We start from the raw sequence: 24,959 nt of genomic DNA on the forward strand, positions 1-24,959 counted from the left end.
GCTATCGATTGATAGAAAGAAACAAAAAATTTTAAAACAAGTGGAGTTTTGAACAAATAAGGCTTTTAATTATGACAGATTAAACACCTGCATCAAATAAGAGTAACAACGTAATTCGTTACAATAGAAAAATACTAAAAAAAAAAAAAATAGAAAAGAAATTGATAAGAATACGATTTTCGTTCATATGTATTTAAAATTTGGTTATGATTTTACTTACATACATCTGCTGGCCCACTATTTTTTTAAAATCTATGTTAAATTATATATCCTAAAGGACGTATCATAACATGTTTTTCGTGTTCCCTCTGTGCATATAGCTCTTAGCATATAGCTCTTAAATGGAATCACTAGACAAGTGAATTTAGTTATTTTTATTACTCTTATTGCAGAGGTGGCCAACCTGCGGCTGTTTGATGGATTATTTGTGGCTCTTGATAAATGTACCCGAGTTCCCTTTTAATTTTTGTGATATTATATTTTAAAAAGTTATTATCGTTCCGTATGTGTTTCAAAATGTCTTTTAAATTACTGAGAACAAGTATGAAAGACTAAGTGCAACGTTGTTCAATTCAAGGTGAGTTTTCCATTTCCAATATAATTGACAGAAAGCATCTGGAGAATTAGAATTAATAGAGATGCAAGAAGATCAAGCTCTACAATTAAAATATAAGTCGACGTTGATTACTGAATTTTGGAAATTTGAACCAGAATCGAAGTATCCTGAATTAAAAAATGCTGATTGTAGAATTAATTCAATATTCGGAACAACGTACTTATGTGAATCATTTTATTCCACTTTAAAATTCGTGAAATCCAAAAACCGATCAGAATTAACTAACTAGCATCTGAAAGTATTACTGAGAAGTGCTGTCACCAATTATTCACCAAATTTTAAAGAATTATCAAGTAAAATAAATGTGTTTAATTTTTAATATTTAAATTCAATACACATATTTTGTACTTTTGCTTATATGTTCTCAATATAATTTATGTAAAAAAAAATTTTAAGACCTTTTTTGCATACCTTTTAAATACGTATTTAATTGTGGCTTGTGAAAAATTTCAAATTTTGAAAAATGGCTCGACTATCAAGGAGCTTGGCCACCCCTGCTCCATTGGATGGGGGATAAATACACCCAACTATTCCAAATCTGCTGATATGGACTATTTTTTTCTGTCAGTGCTGAGTCCCATAGTGGACTGATCGCAAGACATTTTCCAGTAGATCACTGAAATTAAGTATTACTAGCTGTGGTCAGTGACTGTATGAATACTTAAATCAGCCTGTTCAACTGTTCTAACATAAGGTATTTGAATTTGTACACTGGTCGTCTAGCTACAAAAGTGGGGGAGCTACCCCTATACAAAGGATCAAAATTGAGATGGCGTAGCGCCTTCAAATCAATCTCAGGGATAGATGTTTTCCAAACCGTTGCCAATAGCCCATTGTGAAGTTCTGGTACAAGAGGTAAGAAACCAAGCTTTTTCTAATTTGTAACATTTATGAAATAGTTGTTGCACCTATAATTCTTCAAGTCTATTGTAAAAATGTCAAAAGTTAAATGTTTTATGAATATCTCATTTTTTTCACCCATAAGCAATTTATTTGCTTTTAGACTAATCCCAAAGTAAAATTTATGACTAGAATTGCAATATTGTTTACTAAGTATATCTCTTCAGTTGTAAATGTGTCCCGTAGTGGACTGATCGTTAAGACACGGTTCCCGGCAGATCACCGAAGTCAAGCATCACTGGCTGCGGTCAGTCTGCGAGTGGGTGACCACTTGGATCAGTCTGCATAGGGACCGAGGGTGTGTGGTATTGTTCCTCGTTAAACTTCTCATCCCTGATCCCGCCATTTACTGCCATACTGTAAAGTGCTCAACTTCGCGTGCAGGTAGTCTGGCTACCGAAGCGAGGGTGCCATCCCCTCTGCAGAGGAACAAAATTGATGGCATGTCTTCGGATCATCCCCAGACCGCCGCCAATAGCCCATTGGGCAGTTCTAGTGTGACGTAAATGAACTACAACAACAGTTGTAAATGTTTATTACTGCCATATGTTAATTTGATTAGTTTTGTCTTATGCTAACCTCATTGCTACCTATATGCAACTTTTAAACACTCAAAATTAGTGGTATCATTTGGTGGGATATAAATTATCTGTAAGAGAAATAACTGGCAGTAAAAATCTTTCGCTTCTAGGCTCTTTTAGGAAGGAATAAAATGTACTTAACTACTAGATATTACAAATTTACGAGCCAAAATATATTTGTTGTAATCAATAATTGAAGTAACTGTCACAGATAATTTATTCCTCCCAAAAAATTAAAAGTGAAATAGTTTTACTACAATTTCTTTTGTAGAATATTCTAGAAATCCCTGCTATCAATTACATTTCTTTTTCTTTATAGAGTATATCAGGTTTTAAATTTAATATTCAATTCTAATACTATTAATGCTGAAGTTTAATTAATGAAAATCTTAACATAAGCTTACACAAGTTAGGGATACATATTTTGTTTTACTGTTACTGGATCATTTTAGGTATGATGCAAAAAAAAAAATGCTGATTAATCAGGGTTGCAACTCAGTTGTGCGAAAAAAATTCCCCGTGTTTTTTCTTTGTACATATATACTATGTATATTAAGAGGAGACATAATATCTTTCTGCTCATGTTCTAGCTATATTAAGATAACTATACTACTTTTAACTGCTGGAGAAACTTTGAGAATTAGGGAACAGTTTATCATACTTAAAAAAAAAAAAAAAAGACTGTAGTAAATAAAATAGTATAACTGGACTATTTTTTTTATATTTCATGAAGTTTTGATAGGGCAGCATTTTTGATAAGAAAATAAACAAAATTCCTATATTTTCCCAGTTGACAGGGAAAATTCAAAATGCCCTATTAATTTAGATGAATATCAAATTACATGTATTCTCCAGGTTTTCTTTGTGGAGTGGCAACCCTGCTGCATATTCATTCATAAAGTACAATAAAATTGCATGTTCATGCAATTTTATTGTACTTTAGCACAATGAAATCTTTATTGTTAGTCAAAACTAAATTCAATTATTCTTTTAAATTTTAATAATAGAACCTATTTTTATATTTTAAAATAAAATCTAACCATTATAATTGGATGTAATTTTTTAATAAAAATTAATCACAATAAAATATTTAATCTGGGTTAAATATATTATAATTGACATAAATAAAACATACAATTAAGTATTTCTAAAGATATCTGTTTATAGTTACACTTATAAAACATGTTTCTATAAAACAAATTAATTTAAAATGTATAGTAAAAGTACTTAGTTGTTTAAGAGAACTGCAAAAATTGCCATTCTTTGCACCTGTGGGGGCTAATTAATTTTGGCAATTGGTGCTATTTTGATGGCTAACCAAGTATTTTAATGTAGACACCCAAGTATGTACCCAATATAAGTTGAATATGGCTTTCCCAACCCAAAAGAAAAATACAGCAGCATAGTAAATTTTGCTTAAATATTTACATCATGCCAAATGATTCTGAAGATAGTTTACTTCATTTTAATGAACTTCTTAAAATGCAAGGCCACCAAAAAAAGCAAATAAACTAATTTAGGAATTACTTGATTAAAAACTCTCATCTCTTCCAAAATATAAAAATTGAAAATAATGTCAACACGTTTTACGTGCTCAAAAAACAGACGGTCATTTTCAAAACTTGTCAGATGTGAATGAGAAGAAACAAGTGATTTGGAATTTAAAAGGTTAAGTTAGAGAGAAAAAAGGATGACAAACAGAACAAGAGGAAAATGAATTACGTCATGCTATGGAGAGAGGAACTAATGATGACAACGACATTAGTTCCACACCACCTTTCCATAACACTTGGAAATGCATTTTACCTTGATTTGCCTCTCTGTGGTTTGTCCAATTTTGTTTCTCACCTTTACTTTTCCATTGGCATTTATGTTTCATCTCATTCACTCCTTGTAAATGCTTGAAACATATTGACCTTTTATTCCTACCTTTATATTTTGTCATTTGATTATCTATTTCTCAATTTTTACCCTTTTTTTTAACATCCCTACAAAGAAAATGAATTCAGTTAGTTAAAAATATATGATAAAAATTTATTAAATGAAAAATATTACACTTTTATACAATTTGATACAAGTAATAAAATGCTCAACAATCTTAGCATAAGTAATTAAGTGCTCAGCAATCTTAGTAGTTCAGCTGTGTATCTGTGAAGATAAAAACTTTTCCACTTGAATTTCCACCCGCTAAAACATTGAGTGAGGGATGAAACTCATTAATTGATGTTACTGAATTTAAGTATTCATCATTCTTGAAGTTGAAAACATTATTTCCATTGGCATTAAAGATTTCAATTCGCCTTGGATAGTTCATTGAACCCACTGAAAATAATTCATCAGAATGAGGTAACCAGGTTGCTTTAAATGGGGTTAGCCATCTACCAGTCCAATTGTTGTGCCTAAATAGATAAAATAATATTTCTTATTTACATTTCAAATTTAACATTTTATTTTAAAGACAGATTTAATAGCAACACATGTCTTTAAGTAAATTGGGATTGAAATATTACCATTTTAACCCTTTGGATATGATATTTTGAATGCTATCGTATGTTGTATCAAACATATCATTTGGTACTTAGATGTCGAACAATTATTAACAATTAGGAATTCAAACAAGAGCCTGTTTTTAATTATAAATAATTTAAAATGAAATATAATTCTATAAAACAATATAGACCTGTGCAATATTTTTTGCAGGCTATAACTTGTTGTACCAACCGTCAGAAAGTTTTTAAAATTTGGTATATAAATGATTACCAACAGTGACATAATTCTTGTGAACAAGGAATTCAGGCTATTTCAAACTGAAAAGTAATTTTACAAAATAATTAAGCTTGGGCAATATTTTGGATGTCTTTCCATTTATCAATTGTGGCTAAGCAAATGCTTTATAAAATTAGCCACAAAGATATTTAACTATAATACAACCTCCAAAAACCAGATTTCTTAAATCCCAAAATTTCTATAATGTGAAGGTAGATTACCATCATCAATCACATGGTTAGTGATGAAATAAAAATGACCGTAAAGAGATACATAAGAGGAAGCTTTAGATGAAGAAAAATTAGTTTCCTTTGATGACTTAGATGAACAAGGGTTAATGCTACTTTATAATGTAAAAGAAAAAAATAAGCAATCATAGAATGAAATCGATTAAACTTAAATTTTTTATATGTTTAAGAAATAATTTAGTTAACAGTAATCAATTGTGTTGATTAAAATATCTTATTATTTAAAACTACTCTTTATCTTTGCATCATTTAAAGTTGTTACGATCAACGTCGGAGGTCTACACATGCGCATTTAGTGAACTTAAAGCTTCTATAGTTTAAGTAAGATATCTAAAATCTGGACCTTCCTGTATTTTCGAGCTTATACCATATAATATTAAAAAAAATTTTGTTGTTGGAATAATTGAATTCAGAGAGCATGTTTCAAACAGAAAAATAATTCGACACATAGCACAATTTAGTAAAATAATAGTAATATTTTTAAAGAAATAACTTACTTTATAGACTTCTTGTGCAATATTTCTTTTCCTATGTTTGAACTGTCAAAAATACTGTAAAGAAAGATAAATAAAATTAAAGCTAATTTCACGTAGTGGGAAAAGTATACATAAATGAAACTAAAGCCTAATTAACTCATTGCGATTAAAAAATTCATAACTTGTTAGAACACTTTATGTATCTTGATGCAAGTTTGGCATTTTATAATTTGAATTTTTAACAGATTTAAATTATGCACAAATTCTACAAAGATGAAAAATTTCATCTACTCTCCAAAAAGATACTTAGAACTTAGGTCAAAAATTTGAAAGCTAAAGCTGATTTAACATAATACAATGATGTCAACCATTGGAGCTACTTTTCTGTAATACCAGAGGTTTTTTTTCTATAACAGTAACAGAATGTAAAACATTTAAATGATAATCCATAAAACATTTTTTTTTTTATATGTTGAAAGGTTTATGTTTGGTTATTATCACTACACATTGATTCTTTTGACTACTTTATTAAGATATCGCATCCAATGAATGCATGATTGCTCTTCTTCAAAAAGAGTTTCTCCATTTTATCTCTTTATGATGTCCTAGAGGTTTTGCTTTTTACACGTAAACCAGTGCACAACTGAAAATTGTTTGCCCCTTTGGTCCAAACAGAACTGATTTTTGCACTAAAATTCAGTGCCTAATTGTAATAAATTTATCTTTTTTTTATTAGAGCTTTGGAGTAATTGGCACGGTTTGGTATAAAACAGCTTTTTTTAGCAACTTAGAGAAAATATTTTATATTGGAGTACTTTGGCACTATTAGCTGTTCTATCCCTGCAAATATTTAGTCTGAAGAGAATTTACAAGGAAAACACCGACAATTCATGGTTTTTAAAAGATTTCAGTCATTCCACTAATATGGTTTGAAAATTCTAGAAGATCTTAAAAATTCTTCTTCTTCATGAGAAAAAAAAGGCACAGAACATAAATATTTTTTATACTTACCATAATGAGTCATCTGCTGAAGTTGTGAGAATGTATTTTCCTGTGACAGGTGAAAAGAAAGCCGATGCAATCGTGCGTTTGTGGTGACAAACATCAATTATGGCTTTTTTCTGCAACTTACGCAAATCCCATAGTTTCATGTTTCTGAAAGAAAAATATTTTCATTTAAAAAAATTATTAGGATATATTAAATTATAAATAAGCAAATAAAAAATACAACTTAACCTTTCGCTTTAAAGATTAAATTTTATACATACTTAAGCCACAGTAAATAAATTGCATAATTATTAACAACTATAAGTGGGGCTGTGAATAGAATGTTAACAATAATCCTATAGATAAGTAGATAATTTCCTTGACTTCCCTCTTTTTGCCGTTTTCTTTGTGAATTCTAATATAATTAATTATTGATAATGTATTATAAGTATAAATTTATCAACAAAAAAAAAATTATAAATATGAATAAAAACATATCTTTTAACTAAATTAATTTAAAATGAAGAGCTTTGTAGAACATTTTAGAGAATTTATAAAAATATATGTGCGTATTAAAAATAAGAAAATTGTAATAAAAGTTTGGTTTTAAACCACTGTATTGCCTGCCAGGCAATGGAAAATTCAACATAAGCAACAAAAAATTTGTAATTGAGCTAAGATTCTTTGTGATTAAAAATATAAATAAACATTACATACCCTTTACTGTCAGCAGTCAGAAACAAATTCTTATTTCCAGGATGAACATGTACAGTTTTCACCGAGTAGTCATGGCATTCATGTTTTTTCTCACTATTGAGACTGAGAAATTTTAATATTAATAACAGCATAAATAAAACTATTTTAACACATTTAGGTAATGTAACAATTTTATCAGGCTACACCTGCATTGATATATACAAAGGAACTAACTAGTTTTCTTGTGCTCTAAATTTGTACAAAATTTGAGAATGTTCAAATTGAGACTTTTAGTAAACTGTTTTTAAGCTCACTCAGGGATCTGTCCAGGCCGAATTTACTACCGTTTAGCGGTACCTTCACAAATTCAATTTTAGGTAAAACGGTAGTTTCACAAATTCAACTTTGGAAAAACGGTAGTTTCACAAAATACTTTTTCTTAAAATTTTATTTTTGTATCCCTTAAAAAACGATAAATCTATATTTTTACCATTTTTTTGTGTTGACTTTTTAATATAATTTTTAATTTTTCACAAATTGTCAAAATTTTCACAAAATAGGTATCTTTCAGAAAAACCTAGACAGACCCCTGTCACTAAAACTTCTGATGATTTAGGTCAAGGCAATTATTTTCTTAAGAAAACTAACTAGATTAAAATTTGACAGAAGCTTTGTACATTTGATAAAGTAAAACTCAAATTATTTCAAGGCATTGAAATCTTCTATCGAAGTCAATTATTCATTTTCAAGTACTAAATGATGAGGATTACAGGATTTTAAAACTTAGAAATATAACTTTTTAAAACTGCCTTTAGCACAACAATAAATAAAATGATCAATTTTTCTTTCTGGCTTATAGTTAGAGAGGGTAATTAACATGATACCTCGATAATTTGAAAACTGTACTATATGTTAAGAGACTAAACCCCGATACTCAAAAGCAGCTTGAATAAATGCATATTGGGTTAACTTTTTTTGGCATTTTTTTCTTAAAAAAATAGAGTGGGGAGTTAAAAACATATACTATTGAGTTATTCTTCCTATCATACAAATCTATGCATTTTCTTTTATATTCAAAGTATCAAAAAGCATGGTGACATAACTCCATAATAAAATGGCAATATTGAAATGGTTCTACAAAAAAATAGCATGTAAAGTTTTTATATCCTGTACCTTATAATTGTGATAACAAATTTACTCCTAATTATTCATAAGACCAGCATTCATAGTTTAGTGGAACAACTTGAAAAAAATCAATTCAAGCAATTATTTAGTATTTCTAAGTTGCAAGAACAATAGTAGACACAAAATTTGCTGGATATTTCAGACAGATATAACTTAAAATTATTATTAATTGTAAATAATATATAATACAGTACAGAACCTCTCATCCGGAAATCAGAAAACCGCAACAGAATTAAATAAATTTTCCAGCCATTAAAAAAAAAACATTTTTTTTTTTCCTTATGAGATTTTAGGATTTTTTTTTCTTTTTTAGAAGATGTTTACCTTACCATCATTTTAGAAAAAATCATTAGTACTTTATCGTTTTTTTCTTCTTTTTAAGATTATTTCTATATATTTTTCTAGTTGGGTTTGACAATAAAAAAACGGCTTTTTGTAGTGATGCAGAAAACCGAAATATCGATGGTCCCGATCGTTCCGGATAATCAGTTCCCTATTGTTACAATCAGATTACTAAAAAAATGTAGATACCTTTCATTACGGACATCAATTACAGAAACATTCCCATTTCTTTGAGAAACAAGAAGTGTAGTGGCACCAACAAAATCGAAATATGTACAAGAAGTTTCATCTGAAACATCATAAATCTGCAAAGAATGTAAAAAATAAAATAAGAGTTAAAGAGAAAAATATTTACTTAAAGAATTAGCAAACAATGTTTGACATATGTATTGAAAATTGTTTAAAAATCAAATACAGAGCACGGAATATAAAAAGAAATTGGAACTACATAAAAAATGGTCAGAATTCAAGGATCAGTTCAACCAAATCTTTAATGAAAATTTCTTCTAATGGAAGTTTCATTTAGTAATTTATCTTCAGAATGTTTGTTAAACTTAGCAAATCTAAGGAATAAGTTACTGAATAAATTGAATTTTTGTCAAAAATTATTCGATACTTTCATTTATTATTTATGAAATTAATTTCTTATGTGATAATAACATACATTTGGAATGAAAAACGATATCTTTGAAATATTGTAGCTAAACCTAGTTAATATGAAATACATTTAATAACAGATCAGAAAATCTTTATGGAGAATCATGACTTCATCTTTGTCAAAAACTTTTTATGTAACCGAATTTCGTTATAAACAATTGTAAAACTCGTATAAAAAGTGTCGAGAATGAAATAATCTTATTATTATGCAAAACTTAAGATACAGAATTTTTGCAGACATAACTTAGTATCTCAAATATTTATTTATTAAAATGCATAAAAATTTTTTATCTGCTATTTTAAGTTATATTAGTTTGTTCCAGTTGTTGAAAAGTCATGTTACATTAAAAAAAGGTTATATGCTACACTATAAAAAGGTTATAAAAATAAAAAACTTCAATTTTAATAAATAAACAGTAATAATGAAAAAATATTTATAGGTATACACATTAAATTGCATATTCTTCTGAATTATTTTATTAGGCTCATTGCAGGCATCAACAAATAACATTCTTGAAATATTTCATTACAAATTATCTTAATTTCCCTTTACATTATACAATTCAAGTTTATTTTTGGTTCCATTTAAATTCAAAACATTAATGTATTAAATAATTTGTTTCCTCTATTTTACCAAACTTTCAACTATAGCTAGTTGCAAACTTAATTCTCAATAATAATATTGCACTTGTTGGAAACTGCAATCATGGAAAATATTATTTTGTTCCAACGTAACAGCAAAAAAAAAAAAAAAAACATTGCATGGTAGTTGTGTGGTGTTTCTTTATCCAACTATTTCTGTTTTTCTTGGTTTTAAATCAGTAACGAGATTTTTGGAAGGAATAAAAATTTTAATTTAGCAGAGTTCTCCTTAAGAATTGAAAGGGCATTCACTTAACACCATAAAAATGTCTCAAAATGTGTAATATTATGTAATAATGGAACTTGATTCTCAATAATTTTTAAACTACTCTCTTATGCTATTTAATATGCGTGTTTTAAAAAGTAATTCTCACTCATTATCAAAATAAGAGAAAAGTTTGTAGTTTATAAAAATAATTAAAGGTAGTTTATAAAAATAATTAAAGGTATGCTAAAAGACAATTCTGTGTACAAATTGTTTTGCAAAAAAAAAAAATAAAATAAAATAAAATAAAAAAAAGCTTTTTCCTACATTTTTAACTGAAAATTATGAGAAAATGAACATTTAAAGGTGCATTTCTTAAAATTAAAATCACTTTAAAAAATTTATAAATATACCTCACCCAGAAAAAAACAGAAACTCATGAAAATTTAACCAGTTGGGAAAAATCCCAATAAAGTTAATTTTTGTAACAGAAATCAGAATTAAACCTATAAACACAAATAGTTATATCAGTGGGTAATTTTTATTTAAACAGTTAATTAATTATAAATAAAAAGGCAGTGTTTTTTAAAAAGGGCAGGCATGGCGGGCCGCCCATCTAAAAACGCTTAGAGTGAACATTGAATTTAGTTACCACCAGTATTTTAGGAACACTAATACCAGATGCTACTTCTTTCTTCTTGGCACACCATATATTGCCACATATATTAGTTAAATGTGAGTAAAACCCTTCTCATTAAATTTACCCTAATAGATTTATGTTCTTTTTTTAACATTTATAAAATATATTTGATCTTTATGAGTCCTAATCATTTACTAATCAATGATGAGCGCTCATGATTAAATTTCAATCTAACTTGCTCACTTCAAAATTCAGTTAAGCAAAAATAATGGTTCACTTTACTCACAAAAAAATAAAAGTTTAATTGGCTTAAAAGAATATCTAACATTGCTGTAAGTGTGAAATACCTATACCTGATTGAATGATTTCTTTTCCATATCACCACACCGTAATGTACCATCATAGCTAGAAGAGATTACTTGTAGCGAATTATAAGGATTGACTTTCACGTTTGTAATACCACCGGTATGAGGTAGAAACAGGATTGGGTGTAAGCTAGAAGTCTAAGTAAAAAATAAATAAATAAATTAGGAAGCAATAATCTAACAATAAACTTCAGATAATAATTAATAAAAGAAAGGATAAAGGATGTTTATTAATAAAGGATAAATGTAACTGTTAGGGAATAAAGTTATAGTATATAAAAACCAAAGCTATATTTGTTTTTCAAATTTTAACTCATATTGTTGAAAATGATAATTTCTCTGGCTTTGTATAAAAAAATATTGGGAGTAAATTAAGAATAAAGTTGATATAGCCTCAGTTAATTTTCCAGATCTTGCATTCTTTTCATATAAAGTTTATCTTAAAATGTGTTGCAAGAATTTCTTATGGAATTTTGAAATTGAAAACAGATGCAAAGTCGATGGCTTTCAAATAACGATAAAAACATCAAATTAACTGCTGGCTTTTTACCTGCTTTCTTTAAAATGAACTTATATTATAACTTCTTTTTCAATCCGATAATTTATTTCGTACTTTTTCATAAGAAATCATTGAAATTTTTTTCAATTATTTTATTTTATACTTTTTTTATTTAAGGATTCGCTAAGGAAAAGAAAAAAATTTTTTTTAATCTCAATATTTTTTGTCTTTGTAAATTTGGTACAAACAGTAAACATTTATTTGAGAAAAGTTTCTATAAAACGGAATATTTACATATTTGAAACTAATTAAAAATGTCATCAGTAAAATATAGCATAGGTGAAGCACAATAATGAAGACTGTCACAAATTATGAATCATGCAAGTTGTTCCAAAGGAGAGAGATCTAATCCACGACTTTTGTATTGTCAGTATGACACTCTAATCAACTGATCAATATAAATGTAAAATAATGCTTTTGTAGGAACTTTGTTTTATTTGAAAGATGTTCTAATCAACTAATCAAAGAGGCCATCCTTGCAACTGATTAATATAAAAGAATACCTTCGGAGGAACTTTGTTTTATTACACTTTAAACAACTGAGCTATAAGGACCATGCTGATTGATATACTATAGTGTTCGAATTAATTGGGACAAGCAAGATTTTCTCATTCGAGTTGGTATGGGATTGCCAGTGATGTCCCGAACCGCTTCAAACCAGTTATAAAGTCTTAGACCAGATCATATCTAACAGACTGTAAAACACCTTTCTAAACAAATGTTTTGGGGTTTCTTCACAACAAATAGCACTGGAAGCTTAGCGCCTCTAAAAGGCATGATGAATTCAGCCAAATACATCGATATATTACATAGTAGGATTGTTCCATTCATGGAAACATTTCAACATGATTTGGCCCCTTGTCACAATTTCAAACTGGTTCAGAATTTCATGCGAGAAAACAAAATAAAAGTGCTTGATTGGCCTGGTAATTCACCAGACCTAAATCCCATTCTGAATATGTGGCATATTCTAAAAAATCGCTTAGCCAAGATGAATTGCACGACAGCAGAACAAATGATAAAAAATGCTTTTCAAGTATGGTTCCACAACGAAGTCAAGAACATGTACGCTACACTAGTGAAATCAATGCCAAAACGTGTTCTTGAAGTCATATCTGCTAAAGGAGGACATACTTCATATTATTACAGACGTGTATCAATGTAACTTAAGGTATGTAATGATTAAAAGCTAAAGTTTCAATAAATCACTTTTTTTTCATTTGTCCCAATTAGTTAGAACAGTATAGTAAATATAAAATAATGCCTCAGTCGGCATCTTGTTCTGGCATAGGGGACAAGCAAACCACAAAAGATAAGTTGGAAAATAAAAAAAGGATCAAATTGTCCCTAAAACATTAATTTTAAATTCATAATAATTAAGCAAGTTACTTTTAGAATTGTCCAACAACAAATCAAGACGAAATATAGATAAAAATGTTACTAGATATAAAAGTGATTTATTACCACATTCCAAAAACCCAAATGGCCATATTTGCTTCCGGCAATAACCATAACTTTATCAGATGCAGGATGTATAGCCATGGATGTTATTCTAGTTGGAACAAGTTTGGCTACATTTGATTCTCCAATTTTCATGTGTTTAAAATTCGATGCATAACTAAGAAGGAAAAAAACTATATCAAGGAAAGAGCATTGTGACTGACACAGAGTAAATTTAAAAATACAGTGTGCTGTGAATATGAAGTATGACATCTTTACATTATATGCAGTCTGGGGAAGTAAAAAATACAAACAATATAACAACCCTTTTAATCTGATTATAAAACTTCTTTGCACATACCTAGGTAGGATTTTGGTTTCAAATAGTAACAATCTGAATATTCTTTGATCTAATGATAGAATTTAGTTATTCAGAGTTTATTGTTCCTTTATTAACGTCATAAACTAAAAATAATGTACTAATTTTTAAAAACTTAAATAGTGAAGATACATAAATTTGACAAAAAGTAAGAAGAATTACAATTGGTACTATGAATATATTACTATGAATATATTAAATAAAATGTTCGAAAGATAAGACTGTTAAAAGATAACTTTATAATATTCAGATAGAGAGATTGTTTTTTTTAGGAGAAACTTTCAAAAGATTAAAAAAAATTGCTCAATGTTTGCCAAAAATTAATTAATTGGTTGGACTCACTTTAATAAATCCTGCAGATAGCTAATAACATAATTATTGTAATTATAAAAATTAATTAAATATAATACAGAAAATAAAAGTGTAACAAAACTTACTCTAGGTTATACTTTATATCGTCTACCATGGTAAAATCAAAATTGTTGATAAATTCTGAACAATCATCTTTCGTTGAAATGGCTTCCTCAAATGGATAAGTAGATGGTAGTTTCTAGAAAATAGATTGAATCTTATTATACAGTTTTAAATAAGTACAAAATGATACACATATATGACAATGTCTTTTAATGAACAGGGGTCTGTTTAGAAGAAATTTGGGTCCGTTAACGGACCTTTCGCAAAAGATTTTAACTTAAAAACTGACCCTTCACAAAATGATTTTTCTTTTAATCGGACCCTTCACAAATTCGTTTATCTTCATTATTATTTTGTTAATCGAATAAACCCTTTCCAGGGCAGAAAAGAAGAAAGATGGATGTAAACTAATTAAGTTTTGTCTTCGGCAGACGATTCTTCCATTATTCGTCCAAAATTAATATTCTGCGTTCAGCAGTATAGGCTAAATACCAAATATTTGTATGTTGCATCTCTAATTTAGAAGGAGCAATTGTTGTTTATTTTTTAAAATTTAATTTTTTTTAATTACAATTTTACAGTGTTGAGCATAATCTTGTATGTCTATACAATTTAAAAACTCCTTAAAAAAATTTTTGTTTTTGCAATAACGGACCCTATTTGAGCAAATTCATAAAAGTGGACCCTGGTTGAAAGAATGTAATTTTTTCACAATTTCATGAAAAATGGACCTTTCACAAAATGTCTGGACAGACCCCTGATGAATATAATTCAAAATATTTGCAACATCAGCAACATGTAAGTATATATAGTGATTTAGAAATCTGAAGCATTAAATCGACGTGTAATTTAATAAAAAATCTGTACATCAGACTATATTCAGATTATTTATAATCTTAATCCTTTCTAAAAGTATAAATGTGTAATTTTAGAAAGCTTTTTTTTAGTAGCACAAACTAAAATAAAAGTGGATGTTTGTACATATAGTAGTGCTTTAATTATTTTTTAAATATGCTTAATTAATTTATTTTTATAATTTCTTTGATCTTGATAGAAACCAAAGAAACAATCCTGTCATTTTTGGAATGGTATACATAGATGTAAGATTACTTTTGAAAAATGCAAACGAAAAATTAAAAAAAAGTAATAATAATTAATATACATCAATAATTACTAAACTACAAAAACTTAACCCTACAAGATCTTTTTTGTTGTAATTTCTAGAAGTAACAAAAAAGAGTAAGACCTCTGAATTCATCATCATGAAAATTTGATAATGTGAAATGATTAATTTTTCTTTTTAATAAAATTTCCAAAAAGTTTGAAACAAGAAATTCTGCCAGTAAAGTTGTATGCCTGAACCATGTATATAATTAAGAGATGGTCTTTGAGTCTAAACATAGAATATTGCGATTCTATTAACATATTTAATTAAAATGAAAAGATGTTAAATCGAAATTTTTTTTGATTCAGCAAAGAGATTTTTCTTAAAATTACATTTGTATTCTTAGTAAAGGGAAAATTTAAATACACACACACAAAAATCAGGACAACTACAAACCTCATGGAACTTTTAAACATCCTAAAACACATTTTTTTGAATAGCAGATAATCCAATATTTTTCTTTCTATACAATTTATGGAATTTTATGCAATAATAAATCTTATTCATTATACATAAAACAATGTCTGTTTTTTTGTTGTCGTTAGCTTATGTTCGATAATAATTACCTATTATTATTGTTCTATTATTACTAGCAAATACTAAAAATTATAAATTTCTATTAAATTGCACTTACTGTAACAGCTTTGCTATATGATACATCCAAAGGTTTACTATATGCTAGTGGACTTCGGTGTATTTTCTTCAATTTTCGATATTTTAATTTAATCTGAAAAATGTTTTACTAATGTCTAAATGTAACAAAAATTTTGCGTAATTTTATAGTGACATAATTGGCATTTACAACAACATAGATTATGCAAACTGTTACAAAACTTTGGAATTGGTGGTTACAAACAAAGTTTGCAAGCCTTAAAAAAGAATAACATTTAATTTAAGTCAAACGTTCATCTTAAACTAAATATTACATTCAAAATAAAGTAACAAACTAACAGACATTCGGAACAAAAATTTTTAATATATATACAGTACAGAACCCGTTATCCGGAAATCAGAAAACCGGAAAACCAAAAAACCGTAACGAAATTCGATACATTTTCCCGCCATTTAAATTTTTTTTTTTTTTCCCTCATAGGATTTTAGGATTTTTCTTTCGATTTTGAAAGATGTTTACATTACCATCATTTTGGAAATAATCATTAGTGTATTACTTCATAGTTTTTTCTTCTTTTTAAGATTATTTTCAATATTTTTTTTTTTTTAGTTGGGTTTAACAGTAAAAAAAAAACGGCTTTTTGCAGCGATTCAGAAAACCGGAATAATCAGTTATCCGGAATAGCGATGGTCCCGATCGTTCCGGATAATCGGTTCCCTACTGTACTAAAAAAATTAAGGGAATTTGGATGCTTTTTTAAAATATAATAGATCACGAAAACAAAGATATTAAAGAATTTAAATGACATCTGAGGTCAAGTTTGTAATCTTTTTAAATTATCAGCATTTTTCACTTAAAATACACAATGAGACATCAACCAAATGTGCACGCACACTAAAGAATAACAATAACAAAAGAATTTTACCATCAATGCCAAAAGAATGGAGTTATTTTCTTTTTGTCTAGGACCACCAAAGAATTTCACCATTAACACTAAAAGAATGCAGTTATTTTCTCTTTGCCCAGGACCACCAAATAGGTCAGAGTGAATTAATACAAGCTCTCATTAAGGCAAAAACAAAATTTTCATAGTTTATTTAACATAAATTAGTTAAACACAGATACTACATATAGAAAAAATAGATATACTGATACAGATAAATAAACACACTCTGCGGAACAAGCAACTGAAAGACAACGAAAAGAAGGAATACAATATTACAATCATCAACTTAGACTTAAGTATCACTCACTGCATTACAAATAAGGAATGACATCGTGACCAACGCGTGATACACTAACAATGAAAAAAAAAAGAGAGAACTGAACACTTGGTAGTTCACGAGGTCATCCAAGCAAGTTGAATGCAAAAATAAGTTGAATGTAACGATGTCACCGAAATGGATTTCACAAAAAAATCTGAACTTCTTTTGTAATCAATCAAACCCAGAAAAACTTTATCTATTATTAATTTATCTTACAGCTCATGCTTTCAACTTTCACAAAAAAACACATATAGTTTATCTTTAACTTCATTAAAATAAAAATACCAAAGATATTGAACAATTACAATTTCCTTAAATTAGGGGTGCACAACCTGCCGTCTGATCTGGAAATAGTAACAAGTTTTTCATTCGCAAGCAATAATGAATTAAATCCTGAAGGTGAATGATTTGATTTTATACTGTTTGAAATTTGAAAAGCAGATTTAACTCTATCAATTGAGACGGTAGTACATTTGCCATTAAGTTTTATGAGAAATGTTTTATCTGAATGTTCCATTACTAAATGAGGTCCGGTCTACGGAGGAGTTAAAGCTAGTTTTACACCATCAATTTGTAAAAATATATCAGAACAAATTTGTAAAGATTGATGTACATAAAAAAGGAAGTTTGCCATGATGAATTAATGAAACAGGACTTATAGTATTTATTGTGTGCTTAAGTTTTGCTACAAAATTTTCTGTTGGTGATGTTAGAGTGTTAGCACAGTTCAAAATGTCTGAGTGTAGAGCTATACAAGAGTTAAGCCTTCAAGGCATTGTTCAGACTTAATGGCTGAAGGTATAGCAAGCAAAACAACGGGTAAAATTTCTGATAATTTCTTTGTATTATGAGCCATAATAATAATTTTCAAATAACGATGGAATCTTTCTATGATTCCATTGGAAATCGGATGATTGCTATTACTACTAATTTTATGTGTTCCAAGAACATCAGTAAAATTTTGGAATAGTTTGGATTCAAAATATTTCCCTTGATCAGTAGTAGTAATGGTAATTGGGCACCAGGAGCAAGAAATTCACCTATTAACGAGTGATTTACAAGTAGTAATAGCTGTCATGTCCTTAGAGGGGATCACTTCTGCCCATCTTGTAAATCGACCAATATTGGTCATACAATACTGATAACCACCAGAAATCTCGAGAAGTTCTATAAAGTCTATATGGATAGGTGACAAATCTAGCATCTGCCACTGCAAAAGTACCATTTTTTTCACTTAGTGTGTCCATGAATTATAACAAATTTATGCATATTGGGTGAAAGGAATCTTTATGATATCATTTTAGATGTTACTGAAACACCTGGATGAGAAAAATAAGTATATGGCTAAGAACAACAGTGAGGCATGATTCCAGCATAAAAGGTCGAGGTGTGCCTATATCAAAATTACAGTAAAGTGTAACATCTTCTAAGGGAAAATAATGTTTTGGTTAATTTAAAGTTGGTGGCGACTGGGAAAGTAAATTTTTCAAGTTTTGTAACAAGTTGCTCTTCTGATAATGCTTTAAAATTAAGATGTGCCAGTGAAATAGAGTTTATTTCTCTTCTCGATAAAACATAAGCTACAATGCTACCAGGGCCTTTAATATGGTGTGTAACAGTGAAAAATTGGTTTAATGAAGTCGAGATGAGGAAGCTGATCTGCCTAGATCGTAAAAACTCTACTCTCAGGCATATGTCCGAACTCTTTAATTGCCTAATAGATGGCCAATAATTCTTGATCATATGTGGACCAATTTTTCTGATAAAAAAGCAATGGGCTCTCATCGATTACTTTGTAATTGCATGAAAGAGCAACCTACCGCTACATTCAATGCATCAGTAAAAATACAAAAAGTAACACCGGGGATAGGGTGTCTAAATTCAGCTATAGCTTGTCTGGTTGCCGTAAATGCTTTTTCAGATAGCTCAACCCAATTAAGAGGTTCTTTAGTTTTATTGGAATTTTTTTCGTGTTTGTTCATTTGTATGAGCCTCTAACAATTTATTTAATGGGGAGAAGATATAAGAAGCTTAAGGCAGAAAACGTCTATAAAAATTGAAAATTCTTAAATTTTTTTTAAATTGAGTTAAAGAGGTAGGTCATGGGGATTTTTGTATAAATTCAACTTTATTTGGGAAGGGTTTCAATTTTCAGACACTAGGAATCCTAGAAATTTAATAGATTGCACTCCAAATATACATTTATAAAAATTCTACAATTCCTTAATCTAGAGAAAAGAGCTTGTAATTGTCACATATAATCGTTTTCATCTTTGGGAGCAATTAAAATACTGTCAACAAATGAAAACATTCCAGGAAAATCATGAGTTATTTCATCAGTGAAACGTTTCAGCAACATTACATAAACGGAATTGTATTTCTAAGCTCTCAAAAAGGTCAAAAGGTGTGGAAATAGGCATTTTATGAACATCTGTAAGATTAATAGGTATTTCTCGATAGGCTCTAAATCAAAATGAGAATAGCTTTTTGCACCATGCAACTGCGATGCAAAGTCACAAATGTTAGGTATATGGTAATTATCTTTCACTGTTTGCATATGATAACATATGACAATATCTTATAGGTCTTCATTCACCACACCTCTTTTCAGTACCATATAGAAAGAAAAGGTCTCATATCGCTCAGATTAATCATGTTTTGAAATTCGGATTTTGAGATTTTTATCCCATCGGGAGCTAATCCCTTGACTTTGCAAGAGACTGGTGAGCTTGTAGTAACTATAAAATGAACAGTATTATACTTAACAATTAAGTAATTTTGACAGTGAAGAATAATTTGACAGAATTAATGATAAACAGTATCCCCTGATACAGTTTTTACTGAATGCAAGTTTACAACATCAATATTAAATGGAACTTTTGTTTTGAAATCCATAAATTTTTTTATTTTTAAATCAGGCAATAAATCAAAGTAGTGTTTAAAATAAGAGTAGTAGGGGAAAAAAAAACAGAATCGTCAATATCACATGGAAAACGTTGCAATAATTGCACCAAAACAAAAAACCCTGCTTAAACAGGGGTGATTGTGAGCCCAAGTCAAAATTCCGGAAAAAAAAAAAAAAAAAAACAGTTTAAATTGAAAAATATTTAAACAAGGTTTTTTTCCTATTTCTCAATATTTCCTAGCTTACTTGAAATCTATTTAAAATTTTACACATACCTACGATGACCTGCAGAAGTAATTAAAATTTACTAATAAGTCTTTCTTTCTTGAGTTAATGATTATAACTACTATTTACTGATAAAAAATGAATATTAATCATGAATATAAGCTTATAAAGCATCTCTCTGGCGCTCCCTTACAAACAAATAAAATAAACTGTGCTTTTAAGCACCATTTTTGAAAATTTGATTTCCGGAAACTTCTGTGATCAATGATTTTTTGAAACGTGTGGACCTTCAATCTCCGGAAACTTCCGGATCACTGCTAGCGAAAATTCTGGAAATCCGGATTTTCTCCGGAGCACAATCAGCCCTGCTTAAATCATGATGAAATTAGTACGAATAAGACATGACAATAAGCAATTATTTAAACGTCTTATTCAAAATTTGCATTTCATAATAAAATTAAAAAACCACGTGGAATTGCAAAGCAATAAAAATTTGGATTTAAACAATTTAGTGTTACAATTAAATTGGTACAAACAAAGCATGTCAAAAAATGCGATTTGAAACCCTTGTGTCGTAATGATCTCTAAGTAAAAATTTGGCATTTTCAAAAACATGTGGAAAAGTGTAGCAAAAATTGCCTTTCAAAAAATTTTTCTTTTTCTCTTTAAAATTAGTTTTAGTTTACGATCTGTGTAAAACAAAGAGTCAAAAAGTGCGCAGTTAAAATATTAAATGAATGATTGAATATTTTAAATAATAATAATTAATAACAAGTTTAAATGGCCAAGTTGTAATATTTTGTATCAGAATTTTTGAAATCAAACAAATAAACAAACCAGCAAAAAAAAGGATTGAAAAATCACTTGGATTTAAGATGAAATAGGCAGAAAAAGCAGGACAAAAAGGGATTACTCAAATTCAAAATTCATGTATCTTAATATATTAAAGGTATTAGGTTTTTCAAAAACCATGCTAAGTTGCAGAGGAATTATGCCGGAAAATGCGATTCAGAAATACAGATTTATAATAGAATGTATGTAAATTGAGCATGTCAAAAAGTAATGACACAAATGAGCGATTAAATTAAATTTTTCAAATTTTTATATTTTTTTGTGTTTAGAAGCTTTTGCGGGATGCACAACAACAGTCGTCCAGCTGCAGGTTGAGCACCTCTACATTACATGAAACATAATTTTTTTTTACATCTTTTGTCGCCAGCGACCAATAAAATTTTTTCATCCAAACAGCTCAGTAATCTCATCAAAACATTCCAGAAAGTGAAAGTAAAAGTTTTAGTCTTGTTCTTCTTTCCCTCACCTATATTTATATAATTTAACTAAAATTAAAAAATGTTATCAAGTAATTAAAACTTAAACTGCGAATAATACACATCCTTTTTAAAATGACCAAAAAATCGATGAAAAAAAAATCAAAATTTAAATTAATGTTGCTAAAATTATAACTTAAAGCAATTGGATCAAAAAAGCACATCAAATTCAACTAAATTGACAGAAAATTTGATTCTATTCATCCCCCCAGAATCGAATTTGAGTTTGATTTTTTAACTCAAACTATACTTGGAACAAAACAGAATGTATTCATAGCTTTCTAAACATTAAAACATTTTTAATTTTATCTCAATATTATTAATAACACAGTCATAAATTAACAAGTGTCAAAATTGAGTTTTTATATCTTTATTAACAATGTTTTTTTATTTTTTATTATTGTTTGAAATCTGATTATAAAGAAACTAAATATGTAATAATAAAATCAAATGAATCACACAAAGATTTTCAAATAATTAAGTAATTATACTGTCCCCTATGAGTGCATTTTGGTAGGGATAGTAATTACAAAACAATAGCTTTTGCCAAATGAAACTTTCATTTATATAATTTAACTATCCATATTTTGTAAAAAAAAAATAAAATAAAAAATAAATAATAATTTTTTTTAACATTTTGTGCAAATCCATTTTTTTTTTTACTTGTTTGCTTATGGCATATGTATTAGATGGGCAGGATAGGCCTTATTCATTAATATGCAAAAGTAACATCTATAAAATGCAAAGAAAATAAAAATTTATGTAATAAATTTTTTTCTCAACAACATCCAAAAGAATATATTTCTACTATAATAAGCAATACTCTCACATTTTGAAGAAAATTACATATTCCCACCTTCATCCATTTCGCGAGTCATCGTCCCGGTAAAAAAACAACTTGTTTTTAAAATTAGTGCAGATTTAAAAAATAATCGAAATCTGAGGCAATATTGACCGAACACAAAAAAAAAGGAGAGAAAAAAAAAACTATGACAAAACTGTATCAGGGTGGCCACTCGAATCAGATTTCAAATTTCCCTGATTTTTCCAGGTTTTCCAGATAAAAATCTTAAAATTTACAGGTTTTATCCCTCTTTATCNTTTTTTTAAAATTAAAATATGTTATAAGAGGTTAAAATGAAATAGAAAAAATTGCCATTAATGCAACAATTGTAACAATTTGTCGACAAACATTGCTGTTAGCGATTGTAAAAAAATGTGTGATTCGTTGGTTTGCTCAGAAAAAATAATTCACAGATTTCTTTGAATGGGAGTAGAAAAAGAAAAAGAGTGCGATATAAAATCTATTATCATAAAATTTAACCAACTAATTTTTGGAGAATTTTATAAAGTTAAAAATACAAAAACATTTTGTCAAAATCGAGAAAAAAAATATCCATCAAAGCATCAGAACAAACTTGAGCCATAAATGGATTCAGCCCAAGGACAGAATTTAAAAACAGAAGCTAATATCCTAATCCCTTTTTCCACCAGAATCTTTCCTAAATTTTCCTAAATTCCCATAGCGATCAAAAGTTTCCACATTTGTTTAGCAACCGTGGGAGAATTTTATATGGCATTCTAGTTTAACAGAACTATAATGGAGCAAATTTTGCTAAGTTGATGAAATTTCAACTGTTTGGCGATACATTTCCGTTATAAAAAAGTGGGTATAATGGATGAAATAATTTAAATTAAGAAAATTAGCAAATAATTTAAATTAGTGAAATTAAAAAAATTATCAAAGAAAAATTTCCAGCTTTTCTTTAAAATTCTCTGATTTTTCCAGGTTTTTATCCAAATTTCCCTGATATTTCCGGGTTTTTTCCAGCATAAAAAAATTCCCTGATAATTCCAGGTTTTCCAGGTGGGTGGCCACCCTGTGTATAAATTTATGACAAAATCATGTGAAATAGATGTTTCCATAAAGGGGTCACTCAAATGTACATTTTAAGCTGTGTGAGATGTAATAAAATAGTTTTAAAAATATATCTCTGTTATAAAAATTATACAAAAATTAAAGAAACAGGGCGTCAAATATAAATTACCCAAATGCGCAATTATTACCCAAATGCGCAAATATAAATTCAAATTTCTGCATAAAAATAATATATCGAAACATAAGGATTCAAAAAATCACATGGAAATGAGTAGCAAGAACTGTGACAAGTTGATGGAAAAATACATGGTATTGTTGTGTCCAAAAGTCACTGGTCAAATGACTGAGTCGATATTTGCATATCGTAATACTATTGTATGAAAAATACAGGGGTTTTAAATACCTTCTAAAAATTTGTATCAATAAAAACAATTGTTAGTTCAGCAAGCTAAGAGCTTTGGAAGGTCATTACTCAAATGCGAAACTTCCATGTCATAATACATTAATTTATGATAGTAGTGAAATAAAAAAAAGGAAGAAAATTACCACATTCATTAAATAATTTTTCAGTTACAAATCAGAATTTGTAACAAAATAGCCAATTACTAAAATAGAAATTTCAAAAAAAAAAAAAAAAAAAAATATANAAAAAAAAAAAAAAAAAAAAAATCATTGTGAACTATCTTTTAAATGTTTGCGATTTTGGAATTACTTTTTACATCAATTTTATTAACTTACATTTTTGCCATGTCAATTCTGGCAGAAACCATTGTTAAAGAATTTTTTCTTCTTCTTTCATGGAGATTTTTAATGTTTTTCTTAAATGTTTTAGTACCATTATGCAGCCCAGACAGCGATAAGAATTTGATTTTTTTTATTAGCACTATTTATACTGTTTAATTTAAATTATTTAGTTTCATAGAACACCATTTTAAAAGTATAACTATGTATACATATAACATGTGCAGGTGTCTGTTCAGAAGAAGTTTGGGTCCGTTAACGGACCCTTCACAAAATATCTTTTCATAAAAACGCACCCTTCACAAATTTGTTTATCTTCATTATTGTTGTTTTAATTGAATAAACCCTTCCCGGGATGGTGGAAGAAAAGACCGTTTGAGACAAACTAAGTTTCCCTAAGTTTAAATTCCAAACATACAGTGGTGGCCAATGTGGACACTTTTTGAAAGTTTCATGTTTTTCAACTTTGTGTGCATGTAGAATATATTAATTTTCACTTAAATACAATCGTTTATATATCAAATTAAAGGTAATTTAATGTAGAATTTAATAATAAATACAGTATTACAAAAAAAGTTATGCAATTAATAGTAAGATCTATCTTAGATTTGCATTTTTTTAAAGTGATACTTACACAATCAATACTTAGTAGGATAACCCTTAATTTTTAAGACAGCTTCACAGCGTCTTTTCATCGAGTGAACGAGTGTTTGGAGTTCATCTTTCGTAATCACATGGTG

At 28.4% G+C, this 24,959-nt stretch overlaps 1 protein-coding gene across 10 annotated transcripts in view; it reads right to left on the reverse strand.

Moving 5' to 3' along the window:
- Window positions 1-4,110: 4,110 nt before the first annotated feature.
- Window positions 4,111-24,959, reverse strand: part of LOC107451802 (WD repeat-containing protein 76) — a 30,666-nt gene continuing 9,817 nt past the window's right edge. For 7 of the 10 annotated variants that reach the window (XM_016068045.3, XM_016068029.4, XM_043044899.2 and 4 more), the window contains 9 exons: window positions 15,898-15,990; window positions 14,122-14,234; window positions 13,330-13,483; window positions 11,295-11,444; window positions 8,987-9,102; window positions 7,292-7,393; window positions 6,599-6,742; window positions 5,609-5,662; window positions 4,111-4,496 (listed from right to left, as the gene is read on the reverse strand). In XM_016068045.3, coding sequence (XP_015923531.1) covers window positions 4,226-4,496; window positions 5,609-5,662; window positions 6,599-6,742; window positions 7,292-7,393; window positions 8,987-9,102; window positions 11,295-11,444; window positions 13,330-13,483; window positions 14,122-14,234; window positions 15,898-15,990 — 1,197 coding nt within the window. In that variant the 3' untranslated portion in view covers window positions 4,111-4,225. The remainder of the gene's footprint in view (window positions 4,497-5,608; window positions 5,663-6,598; window positions 6,743-7,291; window positions 7,394-8,986; window positions 9,103-11,294; window positions 11,445-13,329; window positions 13,484-14,121; window positions 14,235-15,897; window positions 15,991-24,959) is intronic. The other 3 variants (XM_071185229.1, XM_016068037.4, XM_071185227.1) reach the window with 1 other exon arrangement.

The sequence above is a fragment of the Parasteatoda tepidariorum genome, chromosome 9 (assembly GCF_043381705.1).
Source record: "Parasteatoda tepidariorum isolate YZ-2023 chromosome 9, CAS_Ptep_4.0, whole genome shotgun sequence".
In the NCBI taxonomy this organism is placed as follows: domain Eukaryota; kingdom Metazoa; phylum Arthropoda; class Arachnida; order Araneae; family Theridiidae; genus Parasteatoda; species Parasteatoda tepidariorum.